General features: G+C 37.7%; 1 protein-coding gene across 3 annotated transcripts; it reads right to left on the minus strand.

The window, feature by feature from the left end:
• Positions 1 to 32: 32 nt before the first annotated feature.
• chfr (checkpoint with forkhead and ring finger domains, E3 ubiquitin protein ligase) lies at positions 33 to 16,237 on the minus strand. Of its 3 annotated transcripts, none has more exons than XM_051894167.1 (18): positions 16,070 to 16,237; positions 14,589 to 14,722; positions 11,843 to 11,942; positions 10,494 to 10,603; positions 10,333 to 10,392; positions 9,496 to 9,663; positions 9,115 to 9,309; positions 8,023 to 8,197; positions 6,882 to 7,036; positions 6,593 to 6,755; positions 6,194 to 6,336; positions 5,973 to 6,089; positions 5,806 to 5,889; positions 5,643 to 5,713; positions 4,068 to 4,155; positions 2,777 to 2,884; positions 2,554 to 2,626; positions 33 to 2,297 (listed from the first exon to the last, which is right to left on the minus strand). In XM_051894167.1, the coding sequence occupies exons 2-18, from the start codon at positions 14,698 to 14,700 to the stop codon at positions 2,255 to 2,257; spliced, it is 1,965 nt and encodes a 654-aa protein (XP_051750127.1). In that variant the 5' UTR covers positions 14,701 to 14,722; positions 16,070 to 16,237; the 3' UTR covers positions 33 to 2,254. The 3 variants fall into 3 exon arrangements, with proteins under 3 accessions (XP_051750127.1, XP_051750125.1, XP_051750128.1); XM_051894165.1 differs by having other exon boundaries at positions 9,115 to 9,312; XM_051894168.1 differs by lacking the exon at positions 16,070 to 16,237 and having other exon boundaries at positions 9,115 to 9,312; positions 11,843 to 11,944; positions 14,590 to 14,722.
• Positions 16,238 to 17,270: the final 1,033 nt, after the last annotated feature.

Here is a 17,270-nt window from a genome sequence, read left to right on the forward strand (position 1 = left end):
TTAGTAATATGCATAGAAAGGACAGAGTCATATAATTTTATGTAGTCTTTTATTATTAGTGCAGTAAATTAAACAAGGTTTTATTTCTAGGCATTACAAACATGAGGCACAGCAAGTGCTAAATTCAACTATGGAACTTACAGTGCTATTATATGTGCTTCTCTATAGATACTGATAAACAGTTTTTTTTCCTCCCCATATGAAGCCCCAGTTTAAACTTTGAGGTAGAAAAAAAAAAAAAAAAACTTTTCTGAAAGAAAAAAAAAAAAACATCCCACCCACGCAAGTAAATATTTGCTGTGGAGTACATTTCCCTTTCAGCAAATGCAAAGCAGCCTCCAAAGCTTCTCTAACACTCGGGACCAACCCCCAATAAATCCCTCAACCCTTCCTGCAGATTTTAAGAGTTCATAGTACGAGACCCGCTTTAGAGCTTACATCCTAACACCATTCAACTAAACGAAAACCACCTTTTAGGTGCATACAAGAGCCTGTATATGGTTTCAAAGAAAACTTTAACATGTGTATGCAGATATTTAGAAAGGGGTAATGTTTTTTTATATATATATATATATATGATTGTACATCAACTGGTATGCCAAATAATCCTATGTATGTATATACATATTTTATAAAGAGGAATGTTTTGAATACTAGTTAATATACAATCAGATCAAATTTGAGGAAAGTTACTTTAAAAAAAAAAAAAAGGTACCTTTAAAAAAGTACATTCTCAAAAAAAACTTCCAAAGTAAGGGTAGGATGAGTTATCACGTGTAAAACCACAACTTAGCAAATACACCAAATGTGGCCATTTGTCAGGTGCCATTAGTTTAGTGTGTGAGGTTTTAGAGTGCTGAGCCCTTCTGTCCACCTTCATTAAAGAGCAGTTGAGGGTTGTAGAGATTTGACCTCTATGGTTGTAGGAAGTCTAATCTGAGCCTCTGAAGAATGTCATGGTGTGAGGGACCACAGACCCGAAAAACATGGCACAAGGCAAAAAATAAGGGGCATCACACCTTTTTTCCACAATATCATCTAACAGTAATGCAAAAAGTTTCCTGCAAGGTTTTCGGAAAATGTATTAAATGGGTTTTATAACAACCTTGAACAAAGGAAAGTTTCTAAGTTAAAGTTGAATGTGGATTGATGCTTTATGCCACATTTAAATCACCGATTGTGGTTACTGTTTAATGAATCACCTAACAGTTGCATGTACATTAAACTTAAACAGCTATTAAACAGCCATATCATCTAGCTACATAACCCCACCAAACCTACAAGTGAAAGGAAAACCAAAAAAATATGTTAGCTACCTAAGAACACACTGGGAAAAGCAACACTGACTAGCTAAAACTGGCCTTGTTTGCATATGAATTTTTATAAACATTTCCCCAGAGGCAACAGCAAAAACGCCATAATCATAAGACATGCGAAAGTCTTTATTATAAATCAGATTCAACTTGATTATCCCCAGCAGTGTGATATAAACCTGTCTTGTGCTATATATTTATAAAATAATCTCATATGCCTTTTTAGAACAGCCTTGCAAATAAGAACAAATACACACCTTCGCGCTCTGACTTCACAAGGCTTATTGCCCATAGAAAAATTATGAAGAACAAAATGCAGCTACCAATGCTGAATACTTAACATGTAATAGTTTAGTGCACTTGATCATAGTCACCTCTAGAACATAATCATCCCTTTTTTATAACATACATCATTTTCAGTGTTCTCAGTAGCATGTAAATGTCTTGAGCAGTACATAATAATAAGTAATACACTGAGATGTCAAAATTTGGAAGAACTATGTGACATGCAAATAAGCGCACAAAGAACACTTACAGTCAACTCTTAGGCACCAAAGGTTAGTTATATAATTTGTATATTGTATAATGTTTAAGCTAAAAAGCTTTTTGCAAAAAAAAAAAAAAAACCGAATCCATAGTGGAATGAAGTGTGCATACTGAAAGTGTGACGGCCAATCCATCATGGAAAATGAGTGTCTGTCTCTACACACAGTGCAGATCCAGATCAAATGTTTCCATATGTTGACACCATACTTCAAAGATGACTGGTTTATCATCATCTGATTGACTTTGCATATGTAAAGTTGCCATCTAGAGGAGAAAAACAGGTATAACACCTGCCCGCAGCAGATCAGTTACCCAGAAGTGTGCTAATGATGAAGCTACTGAGATAGTCAACCTCCCAAACCGCTGCTGTCAAATCAAGCGTTGCTCCATCAGCTTTAGTTCTTAAAACGCGTCTGCTCGCACACGTGGTTGAATTTCCTGAAAGACAAGAAAACAAAATTACTGATTAGGAATGATCATTGTGTGTCATCAGAGTTATTGAGTGTGATTATGATATAGGATTATTATCATTTACAGACTTTTTATATAAATGTACTAACAAACAGGTCTACGTTGTTGTACTGCAGACTGACACTACATAGATGTGCATTAGCTGCCCTCTACTGGTGGATTTAAGTATGAAGTGCTTCAGAGGATGGAGAAGACATATGATCAGACATATTGCTCCACTTACAGAGCATGGTGTGCTTTCACTTGAGTCCGACAGTTGCGTCCCCAGTAACAGTCTGGTCTGGTGGTCACAGCATCTGAGGAAAAACAAGCAAACTTACTGCATACAAAAAGACCATTTCCTCACTTCTAGTTTATAGATTTGGCTTGATGTGGGGCATGAAAATAAATACTATGACTCTAATATGGCTGTAGCTTTGTGTTACTTCAATGCATATGAATCTTACCTGGCAGCTCTGTCGGAGGAATACGCTCTCTGTATTTGTATGCCAGCTCTCTAAAAGTGCGAAGTCCACAGCAGTAGCACAGGAAAGAGTTGGCAGTAATTCTGTAATCTGAAATACATGCAAATACAAACAACTGTGAGCACAAACAACAGGGCATTTACAGGAGTCGCTTGAACTGACTTAATTTCTTGTTTGTAGAGGTGAGTGATATAGAAAAATGGCAAATCAGTAGAAATTTTTCAGCGGGTGTACAGTAATAATAAACTCAGTAATGAGTTTTGTAGCTGCATGCTGGGAAATATGCTTTCAAATCACTTTATGTTCAGAGAAAAAGACAAAGAGCTTAAGAAAAAAAGATCTCTGTGATGTAAAGCTAAAGACTTCAGATATACAAAGGCAGCGCACTTATATTACTATGAATAGGAGAAAGTGGTGGAATAAATTCCGCCTTCTAAATAAAAATCATTGTGTCCTTTAGACGCAGCTGTTTTGAGATGCACGCTTATGACTGCACATGTGCTTTACCTGGTCCAGCCTAAAAATTGCAGTTTTTTTGTCATAATTTGAGGCAACCCCATCACCTGAAAATGCGTATCAATAGTACACATGCGTAATCTCGTGGAATATATACGCCAAAATGAGTTTTGGCATGCATATGATACAGTTTTTCGCGTGCATATGATACGCATTTTATGGCGTGTATATAATACCTTTGGTATTCTTGGTTAGGATTAGTGGTGTGGGGTACGTGCGTATTACACACCATAAAGTGCGTATCATATGCACATGAAAAACTGTATCATATGCATGCCAAAACATATTTTGGCATATACATTCTACTAGATTACACACGTACTATTGATATGCATTTTCATGTGAATAGTTTGTTTGAGCATTTAGAAACATTTGAGACACTTGTTGTCAGATTTCATTGGTGATTTCAAATATGAAATTTAATCTAAGCTTGGTGGTCTTTAGAAAATTTGATGTTTCCCTGTTGGAAGATATAGGACTTGCATGACTAAAATACTGTAGCTGACTGAGAGGCATTTCAAAGATGGTCGCCGAGTGAAATTACTTGCTTTAAAGGGACTTTGTGTAAAACTGACCCTCCACCACTCTTGCACAAAAACATGCATAAATATGTGTGATAAATATAATGTGTGTGAAATATAATGTATCCCCCAAAATGTTTAAGAATATTGTGATATTGTTTTCCTTCTATCACCCATCCTTACTTGAACCTAAGCCTGATCCTCAACAATTCTCAATATGAGCAAAAGACAGCTACCAGAGAGATGGTACAGGCCCTGCTGTACAGCCTGGAGCGCTTCCTGTAGCATGTGCCTCCAGCTCATTCCTCGAGAAGTCAAGTAGTTCTGCCACAAAGAAAGCAGAAATGATCAACAAACACAGAGCTTACAGAGTTATAGAATTCAAATAACATTTGAATTTAAAACTTCCGATTTCTCGTGGTAAAATATCCTCCTGATAATGCTGATAAACTATTTTTTTACATTTTCTAAAGAAAACAGGAGTGGTGCTTGATCATGCAAAGCTAACTAAGGACCTTATATAGTTATAGGCTAGTTTAAGCCATGAAAAATACCCACAGTAAAACAATTTGCAATTTCCACTGAATTATTTTTTTTTACTATGCGTTAACATGTTACTGTAGCTTGAAATTAATCACAGTTCATTATTTTTAAAGTCAGACAATGGGATATTTTGCCCATTTTATCCTCCATCAAGAGAAAGATGTTCAGATTGGTTAGAAAAGTAACAGCACACCTCTCCTCAACAATCCACAAAATTTGATGTTGCGTGTATGTCTGTAGCACAAACATACTGGATGAGTTAAAAGTTTAATACTTGTAAAGTTCATCAATTATGAAATAAGTTCAATTCAGCCATAAAGCAGCTCTGTAGAAAACAGTGATGTCATCGTCCAGCTTAATTCAGTTCAAGTTTACTTCTCATCCAATAGTGTCAAAAATACAATAATAGTATATAATAATAGGGATTGAATGACTTCAGATTTTTTTAAAGTCGACATTTATGTGATGAAAGTCGAGTCGAGTTAATTAACAAGTAAGCCTGAACCTTGAGCTGACAGCTGAGACTCGAACGCGTTGCCTTGTGCACAGCTACGGCATATGACACAGCGTTGTCCACATGGCTATTGCTTCTACATAACAGCTCATTTTATCAGTTCTTGTCTTTGGGTCGTTATATTTCGCACAGATTTCTGCTCGTTCTAAATCAGATGCAGAAAAAGGAAAACAGTAAACACTGATTACATGTGATTACAAAAACAGATTACATGTGAATTACTGGCAGTGCCTCTCTACTAATAGTGAAGCTGTGTGTTTTTGTTACTAAGAAATAAATGCTGGAACTTTTCATTTTCTAAGCTATTTTATTGAGAAATCGCAGACAATACATTTCATTGTACATAATGAATAATTCTGTGCGTGCGCGATCTGTGTGTGATGTACGAACTACTGTCTGTATGTGTGTGCATTACAATGCAGCACACGTTCGTTTAGAACAGCGATTAACTTACCTGTACAATAACAGGTACAACAACATGCATTCTCCCATTCAATTTCAAGCATCCAGATGGCATAATCACACATGTTTTGTGGAGCGCTCTCGGAGTATGTATTCATTTGTCATTTTGGAAACGGAGCGTAAATGTTGACTTTAAAGATTTTTTTATGCTGTTTTCGCCCTCTGTATGACCAGGGACTAGTCTACGTCAAGCTTAAAGTGCCATGGCAGAGCATTAAAGTCGACTAGTCGGTGCAACCTCTAGTATATAAATAATACTGATCCCAACTATGAGCAAACAAACCATACATACCTGAAGGACTTCAGACTCATATTGATTGCCATTAAAAACTCCATCCAGACATTTATCATTAAGGTTAAGTTCTGTGAGGAGAAATATCCATAATCATTATTATAAAATAACACAGGCAGTCAGAAAAATATTATACAGAAATCTTAACCAGTCAGAAACCTACCGATGAAACGTGATAAGCAGCCGTGACAACCGATCCTCTGGCAGCCCCAGTACACATGACAGAAAGGTTTCTGGCACACCATACCTGTTCAAAGGAGCGGACAACAAATCATCAGGTGACTGCAGCAGGCCTGAGGACATTGATGGACAGGTGTCAGGGAAACTCACAATGCTGCGGGGACATCTGAGGGGGAAGGTACTCGAAGCGTCGATCAGGCATGGGCTGCAGGCAGCAGGTGCAGATGAGGTGACTGCCCTGAGGAGGACATCTGAATTCCTGAGAAGCTGCAGTAGGAATACAGAGGATTTAAGCATATGCAGAATTGCGTGGAAGTGTCTGTTGGTGTGTGTGAGAGCATTGTTTAGGCTCAAGTGTGAGCATGAATAACCTGTGGAGGTATCAGAGGATGTGGAGGGGCCGTCTCCAGGTACTTTTGCTGGCCCCTCTGATTGAGCAGGCTCACATATCCACAGGGCGGAGCTAAGCTCTTTCCGATAGCCCGGACACTGCCGACACATCATGTAGGGCTGACTGTGAACAAATAAAGTTCATCAGGATGGGTACCTATATATCTAGAATCTACTGGACATCTACTATTTTAAGATCAAGCCAAGAGAATCACAATTCTTTTAATATAAGTTATAAAAAACAAAACACTACAATAAATAGATAACTGGATTTCCCTGGAAGTTCTACTTGAAGTGAAATATATTGCATAAATATGACAAGCACTTCCTTTTAACAAAAACACAAGGCTCTGAATGGATAACAGTGTAAAGATGCTGACCTCATGTCAGAAATGTCGCTGTCATTATCCGAGAGCTCAAATAGATAGTCTGAACTGCCCTCCTCGTCCGAGAAGGAGCGCTCGACTTTTGGCTGCAGCATGTCCTGCGTGATCTTGTTCCGGGCATCCATGCTACGCAAGTCATCTTCACTCCGACACTTCTCTGATACCAAAAAAAAAAAAAAAAAAGCCACAAAAATTCACAAATTTGTTCGAGAGTTTGGAGAAATTACTAATTTTTTTCCCTGCAAAGATGCATTAAGTACAGAATAGAAGTTTAATACAGTACCTGGGTGCTGAAGAAGGTAAGCCTCCACCAGGTTGTTGAGAATGTGGTTTTTACGGATTCTCTCCACAGGACATCGGCAGGTGGGGCAGAAGGAGGAACGTTCCATCCAGCCAGAATAACAGGCAGCGCAAAATGTGTGCATGCAGGGCTGAAGACTGTATGGAAGCACACACACATTAACTATTAAAAATTCATTCAAATTCAGCCTCCACAAAACTTATTTAAATCCTTCTTTAAAAGGAATTATATAAAAGTTTACATTAAAGGGGGACTCAGTAGTATTTTAAATACACTGTTTGGAAGTTAGTCAGGCCGATACCAACAACAAACATCTAACCAATCAGCATTAGGGGGCATATGACAGTCGAGGAGAGAGAACAAGCAAGAGGGAGATTTAAAAATAAGAAAAAACACCAAAAAAAGAAAAACTGCAGAATGAGAAATGAAACACAAAAGAGCTCAAAAGAAATATTACTGGAGTGAAGGTTTATGCCTTGGCAAAAAGGACCCGCGTTTATATTAGAAAAGCTTTCCAGCGCTGTAGAGAGCTAAGTGGGAAGGCCTGAAAACCGACGCAGAGGATTCCTCTTCTCATGTGAGTATCACTGTTTTGATTGTCTGGAGCTGCTGTGCTGTTTGCGACTAATAAAACGCTTTGTATTTACTCTTGTGTACTGTACGTTCATTTTTTGTGCTTCCTTGTCATTCGTTCATCAACTGCGCTTTATTTTTCGTGAAGCATTTTGTTGTGCGTCAGCTGTGATAAACAGACATCCACTCGCATTGCGTGCGTAACAGTGGCCAGATAGTGAGAGTTCTGCAGTTAAACTACTGCACACTGACGACCACTAGAGAATGCGGTGTTTAGCGTCATTGATAATGCATTCGCCTCACATGCCAGCAGCAATCGGGCCAGGGTGCGAGACCGACTTGGAGCAGGGTGTTTAGGACTGGAGTGTGAGTTTTGGAGGTGAAGCAATGAAGAGAGGGGTGGGTTTGTTTGGGTTGATTTCAAATATCAACAATGTTCAATAGCGTAGTTCAAGATCTACTTAAATCACCTTTAAGAGAATAACTGAAATGTATTCTCACCAACATGTCCATTCGGGTGTAAGTGTTGATTTGTGCACAATAGACTGACCTGACACAGTCATGCAGCAGGTCCTGGCAGACGATGCATGTGAGGGATTCTTCCATCTTGTCTGTTGTGGCTCCTTCAGTTTTCTCTTTTCCCACTGCTCCTTCGATAGGGCCCTGAGGAGCTGCTGCAGAAACAGCAGAGTCACTGAGAGAAGATCCAAACTCATTCTGATCATCTGCAACAGACAGATACATAAACGTCACATTTGAAAGTGTTCATATTCTAGCAGATCTGAAGCACATTTTAATACCAAATATACACTACAGTTCAAAAGTCAGCAAGAAATTAATACTTTTATCCAGCAAGGATGCATTAAATTGATCAAAAGTGACAGTAATGACATTACTGTTACAAGAGATTTCTATTTCAAATAAGTTCTTTTCTTTTAAACTTTCTATTCATCAAAGAATCTTGAAAAATATGTATCATCGTTTCCACAAAATTTTAAGCAGCACAACAAAAATGTATAATAAGAAAAGTTCCTTAAGTACCATGTGACACTGAAGACTGGATTAATGGTTGCTAAAAAAAAAATAAATAAAAAAAAAATCACCTTTGCCAGTACAGGAATAAATTACATTTTAAGATATATTAAAATAGAATTTATTTCAAACTGTAAAAATGTTGCATAATATTACTGTATTTTTGATCAAACAAATTCAGCCTTGGTGAGCAAAAGAGACTTCTATCAAAAACATTTTAAAAACATTACCGACCCCAAACTTTTGAATGGCATGACAATCTTAAACCATCAGAGCTGTAGTCTAGAAGTTAGTGCATGTGCTTTTGAGTGTGACACTGGTTTGTTTCTGCCTTGTGACACTGTCACACTGCTGCCAACACGTCACCCTATCATTTCCTGTATTTCTTTCACTAAAATGGCAGGCAAACATTATGATGTATGACACTCAATCATGTTGCCAGATTGCTTTCTAACCACTTTCAAAGCATGCACTCTGAGAAAGTTGTCATGTTAGCAACTATTAAATGTGTTACACTGACATGTTGGAATACAGATGCTCAGACAGCTCAAAATTATTTAAAATGCATCATATTTATTCGTTTTTCCACTATAACTGTGTGTTACAGCACCTCTGTCAATTTTTCTTCTTTTCCTCTGTATTTCCACCTCCGGCTCCGTCTGCTGTCCTCCCTCAGTCCAGTAGGTCCACTTCAGGCAGGTGTGATTCATGACCGGCTCCCCAGGGCTGCCTGCTGGTGCAGTCATCTCTGATTCTGCTTTACGAACAACCAAAGAACTGACTGGGTTCTTCTTTGCAGACACATCTGCTAAACGGTACACATAGGCATTTTTTGACAATGTAAAACACTGTAAATTTGAAAAACTCAATGCATAGATGAACAGCAGCAAAAAAAAGCCATTGCTTTTACATTTAAATAATAACAACAACTTTCTTATCAAAGCAACTTGCACAAAAGTGCATATACAGCGCGGACCGTCACTGTAATTACCAGAGCAGGTAGATAAGGACATGTTGTAGAAGTGGAAGGACGAGCTGGAGGTAGATGGCTGGGGGTCCTCATGCCCAGACTGAGGTAGAGGCTTCACAATAACAGGCTCTACTGGTGCTGGTTCACTCTCGGTTTCCGTCAGATCAGAATCTTCTTCTCTCCCAGCATCTGTGGGGACCACAAAGAGAAGACTGTACAGAAATAGTTCTCAAAAAAGAAAAATTGTGCCAAAAATTGCATGAGGATGAAATTGGGATTTCAAGTCATCATGAAATCAAAACTGACAAATTGTGAGTGATTCATCATATTCTTCCAAAGGAAAAAAAAAAGTTTTCGTAATCTCTCTCTAATCTTCAAAATGTAGTAAAGGCAAGCTCATACTACAACTTCTGGCCGGATTTTGCTGTCGCAGACAGATTTACAAGGTCTGCGACGTGATCTGAGCCAGTCTCGAGCAGTCACAAATGCTGCAATATTTTCAAACTTGTTTGATATTATCATCACATGATCTTGTAGTGTGTGCGATGCAATGGCAATGTGGAACTAATTCAGCCAATCACAGTGCAGAAGGTATTAATGGAAAAATCTTGTGAATTTTTTATTTTTTTTTGGCTGTTGGTGGGGACTGCCTCTTGACCACAGGTCTTGTAGTTTGTGCACCTTGTCAGTGTTGTGTTGTGTAGTATGAGTGCTGCTATGACACGATTACAAGAAACCTTGTCGCGTAGTGTAAGCACTACACAACAAGTCATCTCTGCTGACAGGCTATAGCAAAACGAACATCTGTATAACAAACAGAAACACCTGAATGAAATGTTATAATCAATAGCTGTTCACCTTCAGCGCCCTGTGAGGCACTTTCTTCTGGCCTGATGGCCTGATAAACATAAGCAATGTCTGCAAAACAGAAAATAGATGAGTGATGTGGCTAATCTGCGTCATCTGTTTGGAAGCAACTGTACTACAAATAAAGAAAATACTTAAATGTGAAAACTTACTTTGCTCTGGCTCATTCTTCCTGTACACAAAGTAAATGACATCACCATTCTGCAGTAAGTGCGTCTGTTTCTTCACCACTTTGGACATGTTGATCACTGTCCCATTGGTGCTGATACAAACAAACACATCACAATAATATAAGTTAACAAATCATGGTCCCTTTGAATGCATAGTGTGCTATTCAGAGGCTAAATGATGTAGGCCAATCAATGGCCTTTTTGTGAATTTTACTTTTAGGGACTGTGGACAAAGAACAGGAAATGAAGTTATCGGGAAACATCACAAGCTGGATTCAGACTCAGTCTACATGCTTGAGCAACATGTCCAATCATGTGCATTTAACCACAAGGCCACATTTCTGATGCCCACACACAGTCTTCTGATGTACTTGAAACATAATAAATTAGTTTCTTCAAAGATGACAAATTACCCATTTATGAACTTACCTACGATATGTTTAAAATAAATGCCTGATAGCCCCTGATCCACCTAAATATTGACTATTTCATTTAAGATAATGAATAGAGACACAATAAAGTGCTCAGTTAAATTCTTTTTAAAAATGAGAAATAGAAAGCTGTACAAGAAAGGATAATAAGGGAGGGAGGGATCCTTGCAGTTCCCATCACGCTGACTAAGCGTTGTGTAAAACACACAGCATATCGACTGTCTATCAGACACACTCACTTAATTAGCTGAATGGAAATGTACAGCAGCAGTGGTGAGCTGGCATACATTCAAATACATGTGACATACAGTTTCTACAGGCGCAGATCAACTAGTGTATCTCCATCCACTGACTATTAACCAAATTACAATTAATTATTCACCAAAGCAATGATTAAATGTCATGAGGGAATTGGATATATATTTGCCGCAGGACCAAGCATGTCATTAATTGAATTCACTTACTAATGTAATTAGAAGTCACTCAGTATAATTTGCAAAAACTTAACAGAACTAAAACGAATTAATGCCAGCTGCCACTACTGACGTTTTTATTCGATGGGCATTAAATTCTAACATTAGCGTTATAAACTAGTCTCCAAAAATAATGTCAGTTCTGTAAATTTACATAACATTCCTTCCTCTTTGGTCAAAAGTGATGTACGACCTAAGAAAATTTACATGTTCACCCTTTATTCAAATATTTTTACAAATTTTGGAAGCATATTGCATAGTTGTACTTAGATTCAACTGTTTAATTTGTGATAACACAATGGAACATGGCAAATTGTGCAGACACAATTTTTGGCCAGGCTGTCATACAAAGAAATTATGAACACATATATAAACAAACATAGATACATACATGATATTGGCATGAAATTATTCAATAATCCATTACCTCATGTCCTCCAGCCACACCTTTCCTGAGAGCTGATCTTGAGTGATTTTGCAATGATTCCCTGAGACCAGTTTATTAGCCGGAAATGAGAGGTCACAATCTATAAACAAAATATGTCTGTGAATATGATATAGAGACAAGTCAACAATAAATCAAAATTGAATATTCTGTATCGTGTACAATCCATCACTGTGTGCTATTCCACAGAAAAAAAAAAAGTAGGTTTTATAATCCTTTAACAAAAAGAAATGTTCCACTTATAAAAAGACTGACACCAAGCGCTTAGGCCCTGTCCCAAATGCCAGCCTAAGCTTTTATCTGCAAAAATGCAAGCTTTAGCTCTAACAGTAACTGTAAAAATGACAAAAATTATATTTTGCATGAAGAAAATAAAGCTTAATTTTAGGACCATTAACATTATTTACATTGTGAAATTTCCTCACAAATTTCTCACTACTGTAATGGAAATAAATTATCACAATAATTAAAGCTGCAAGCAGCATTGAAAGGGCCCTTGCACCCGGGGCCACCACCACCTGGTGGCCTTAGGAAAACAGTGAACAGTGGCCAACATGCATTTAAGTGGGTAAATATAGGAGAAATATGGCAAATTCCTTTTGATATACCACACTTTCTGCTGTCAACAGGTGGCGCTTTGACTATAACTGAATATTGCCATGTAGATGTCTTCAGGCCAGGACTATTATCAAACGTGAATTTTGGGGCAGATTGGACACTGTATGCCTGAGTTACAACAGCTTCCCGTTTCGTGGCATTAATCGTATACATTAGCACTTAGCCAAGTGTTGCATGATTTAACATGTTTCTAGTATGTTTGGCATATTTATATGCATTTCAGGGAGTGAATTACAGTGTAAGTCATGCCGATTCCTGTTGCCAGCAGGTGGTGCTATAACTAACTGAATATTTGCATGTAGATGTCTTCAGGCCAGGACTCTTATCAAACAAGTTTGGGGCAGATCGGACATTGTATGCTTGAGTTACAACAGTTTTCTGCTTCATGGCGAAACATCAGACATTTGTCAGTCCACCACGGACACGCCCTTCAGTGAAAACTCAAGACCTTCACAATTTAACATCGCTAAGGCCTTAAGATTAGACGGACCAAATATGATGTTGATCTTTTTAAAACTCTATGAGGAGTTAATCACAGTGTAAAACATGCCATTTCCTGTTGCTCGCAGGTGGCGCTATGACTGTAACTGAATATTGCCATGTAGATGTTGTCAGACCAGGACTCTAATAAAACATGTGAAGTTTGGGGCAGATCGGACATTGTATGCCTGAGTTACAGCAACTTTCTGTTTCATGGTAAAACATCGAAATTTGTCAGGCCACCACGGACACGCCCTCCAGCAGAAACTCTAGATCTTCGCAATTTAACGTCGCAAAGGCCTTTAGATTAGACTGACCAAATATGATGTTTATCTGATTAAAGCTCTAGGAGGAGTTTGTTAAAGTACAACATCTGGAAATGGCAAAAACTGCAAAAATTTTGCAGAGAAAATTCAGTTCCTGTTGCGTTTTCAAACTTTTTCAGACTTTTTTGTAGGTATTGGGCTGTTACATGTGTGTACCGAATTTCATACTTGTACGTTGAAACATAGCACGAAGGGCGCTTAATTGAAATTTTGTAGGTGGTGCTATCGAGTCATTTTGCCAAACCTAATTCTGAAACCCATATCAGATGTTAATTTTCACCACTTCTGACACGTGTGTAAAGTTTCATGAGATTTCGAGCATGTTTAGGCCCTCAAAAATGCGATTCATTTCGGAGAAGAAGAAGAATTGACCGAGTAATTCCAATAGGGTCCTCACACCATCGGTGCTCAGGCCCTAAAAATACCAATATTACTGAAGTATTTTCACATTACTATCAACACCAAGGTCATGGGATCAGTTCACAGGGAATGTATGAAATGATAAATATATACTTTTCAATGCAAAATGCTTTGTCTACAAGGGTGCACAGCAGTGAAACCTAAAATGACAAATGGCACACCTTACGATTTTATCTTGCTTGAATCTGAAATATGTGACATTCCTAAAGCATAATGGGTTGCGAAAGCATCTTCTTGTCAACTTTAATAAAACACGTTCCTCTTTTCTCTTCCTGACCTGGCCCATTACTTTTCTCCCCCAGACACATTAGGCATGCATGCTTTAAATGAAGTATAGCGTGGCGTGATGTGATGTAAGGTTAGAAATTAGACCGTTATAGTAATGAAGCGTATCAGTTCTGCTAATAACCAGTGTCGAATGTTACTGTGAATCGCACAGAACCAAACAGACACATGGATTGATATTAATTAAAGCGGGAAAACAGACAGTCCTTAAACCCAGACAGACACAGACAGAGTCAAAGGGATACAACCTTTCCCTGCACACCAGCACAACACAAAAAACTACTTAATATTCCAAGAGCATGTCTTCAATAGACGCCTTTGTCATTATTGGGGTGGGGGTTCGTTTGCTGAACTAAAGAGAGTATTGTTAAAGGCATGGGCTCACTGAATACATGCAGACACCGCTTCAGACTGATTATCATGAGGGGAAAAAAGTAATAATAACTAATAAAAAGTTAAAACTTGAAAGTCATATGAAAAAGTTTTGGAAAAACGCAAATAATGGAGAAGCCCTTTTAAAAGTAAACAATTATTCACAAGACTGAGCATTGAGCAATTAACATGATCAAACACATTATTAATGATGATGTTCAACGCACCTTTTTTTCTTCCCACAGTGCATTCCCTATTTATGAGCAATATCTCTGAACCCGGAGATGCGTCAACTTTAACCAGTTTCCCCCAGGCCTGACCTCTGCCCTGATGTGCCATCTTCTCCTCTTTCTTATTTCACCTGCCGGACAGCAGATCAGAAGTGTGAGGCAAGGAATAAAAACACAAATACGTCATAAAAGCAAATAAATGCAAATAAAGGCATTCACCCACAATGCTGATTATACTACGAAAAAATAGAGTTGAAAAACTAGTGTGAAAGACTACAGACACAGCATGATTAGTAAAATAAAACTGCACAAAGAAGAAACCTGGGAGTGTTGTAACACAAGATGAGTTTAACCAATTAGAAATGAGCTACACGTGTGAAATCACTGTCATGGTGTATACGACGACTCAGGTGAAAAGAGAAGTTATACTCTGTGTGAAACAATCGGCATCATTTTACATCATAAACTTGAGATGATGTTAATTAATGGACAGAACTGGTATAATCTGAATCAGTAGATTTTTCTTCGTGTTTAAAAAAGCTTTACTACTATCACAAATGACCAAAAGCATTGTTAGCCAACTATGGTCGCAAGTTCTGTTGAATTGTGTTGGTAATGACAGAACTTGAGACCACAGTTGGCTTTGGGGACACTCCCCAGGGCTGCATTTCTCAAAAAAAGCACAGTTTGCCACCAATGGTCTCTAAGATCAACTCAGCTCATGCTTTTGGGAGATGCAGCCCTGATGGGTAGGACTGTAACATGACTTTCCAAAGTACTTCTACTTTCTATATTTTATTCATTTATATGTTTGTTTCCAGATTTATTTGGAAATAAAATTGTTTTGAATGAAAATGTTTAAAAACAAATGAAAATGGGGTTGTCAATTTGAGTACTACAACAAATTCATACACAAAATGTAAAACCATATTATATTAGTGTTACAGTAGTGGTAGTAAAGCAGGGTGTAACAACACTGTTAATGTTATAAAGTTTAGGCAAGTTATGTATTCCTAAACCACTTTAATTTCAATCATTTAGATAAGCAAATATTACATGAAAGTTTATTTTGTTTAAACGCGTCTGTAACTGCCTAAAACTTTTTTAAAAACACACACACACACCCCGATCTCACCTACTTGATAAGCAATTTTCAGCTATTCGATCATAACGTATAACGTTCAGTCAGTGTGCTAAACAGCTAGCTGAAGCTGCCAACGAGTTCGTTGTAAAGCTAAAGCCATTAACAACTAGTAAACTAAATGATACGAGCTGAATGTGTAAAGTCTTTAATTACTTTAAGTAACTGTTTTCAAGTTGAGTTTTGTTTTGGTAAGCTAAACAGCAACGTGAAACAGCGCAATGTTTACGCGAAGGGCTGCTAACTCTGAGTCGCTAGCCCACAATCACATCTGAAACAGTTCGAAATAACAGAATTAAACTGTAAACTCAACCTGTAATGTTTGCAATGTACTAACCTAACCAGCGCCCGAGAGTATCCGGAGCATTAGCGCATGTTGACTCGAATCCTCTGTGTGCTTTCGTTTTTATTTTGTGGAGCACTTCCTGGCCAGCAGTGGTATTTTCAGGCATCAGCTGATAGAAGAGAGGAGGAGGAGAGTGTGTGTGTATGTGAGTGAGAGAGGAGGCTATGGGAATGAAGCTGGCAGGGGGTCACCATGCTTCTGTCTGGCCCATGTGAAAGCCCTGAACAAAAACCTGTCTGGAATGATGTCTAGACAAGCGGTTGATAGACATTTTAGAGCTACACATTGCTGATGGAGATATGGACTGTTGTGAATGAGTGAATTTTTGCATAATTCATTTAATAATGATTTAGAATGAAACATTTAGCCAAGTTTTATTTGTATAGCACCTAACTATTCATACAAAAATAGTGCCTTGATGCCTGCACAGGAGTGGTAGGGGTCCATAGAAAATTTCAGAGGAGAAATAATAATAATAATAATAATAATAAATGTTTAAAATAATAATAATAACATTTACCAAAGTGTACATTACTGTTATATTAATTGTAATAATTTATTCTATTCATAACAATAAGCCTGTAAAAATATCCACCTATTTCAACTTAAAAACTTAAGTTCCATTGCTGCCTTAAATATGTAAGTAAAATCAAAGTGTCTACAAGCCATTTCAATTTATTGCTCTCTGTACATGACTGTACAGTATTCGTTGTTTCAGATTTGCAAAGTAAGTTCAGAAACATTACTGTACTCTTCTGGGCCCAGTTGCATAAACTTAGCCTATGTTAAGACTGTGTCTTAAGAGCTAGTTGACCAACTAGCAGTCAAACTTATCCAGTTCAAACTAGACCAATCTACCTTTTTAGGTAACTGACTTTAAAAGGACCAGTCTTGAAGAAAAATATTTGATTACCATCTTGTAAGACTAGTCTTAGCAAGTTATGCAATCGGACACTGTTCACTTGTTCTGATAAGTGGCCTCAACTTACATATTTACTTTTCAAGGAAGCTTTTGTTTTCATTACTTTTCTAGTTCTTTGTATGATAATACAAAAGTTTTAGCATTTTAAAGTTATAGACCATAGTTACGATGACAAGAACTCCAACACATTTTAAAGCAACATTTTGATTTTATTTTCCTTCATGAAAAGTTCATACACAGATTTTAAAGGCACAATATGTAATTTTTCAC

The sequence above is a fragment of the Ctenopharyngodon idella genome, chromosome 5 (assembly GCF_019924925.1).
Source record: "Ctenopharyngodon idella isolate HZGC_01 chromosome 5, HZGC01, whole genome shotgun sequence".
In the NCBI taxonomy this organism is placed as follows: domain Eukaryota; kingdom Metazoa; phylum Chordata; class Actinopteri; order Cypriniformes; family Xenocyprididae; genus Ctenopharyngodon; species Ctenopharyngodon idella.

Bases quoted from the DNA above. Each gene is read 5' to 3' on its own strand.
- chfr (XM_051894165.1), bottom strand. From the start codon at position 14,700: ATGGCACATCAGGGCAGAGGTCAGGCCTGGGGGAAACTGGTTAAAGTT. The intron at 10,393-10,493 runs GTAAGTTTTCAC...TCTGTTTTGCAG, and splicing joins GAAGAATGAGCCAGAGCAAA to ACATTGCTTATGTTTATCAG. The intron at 2,885-4,067 runs GTAGCTGTCTTT...CATGTATTTCAG, and splicing joins GGGCCTGTACCATCTCTCTG to ATTACAGAATTACTGCCAAC.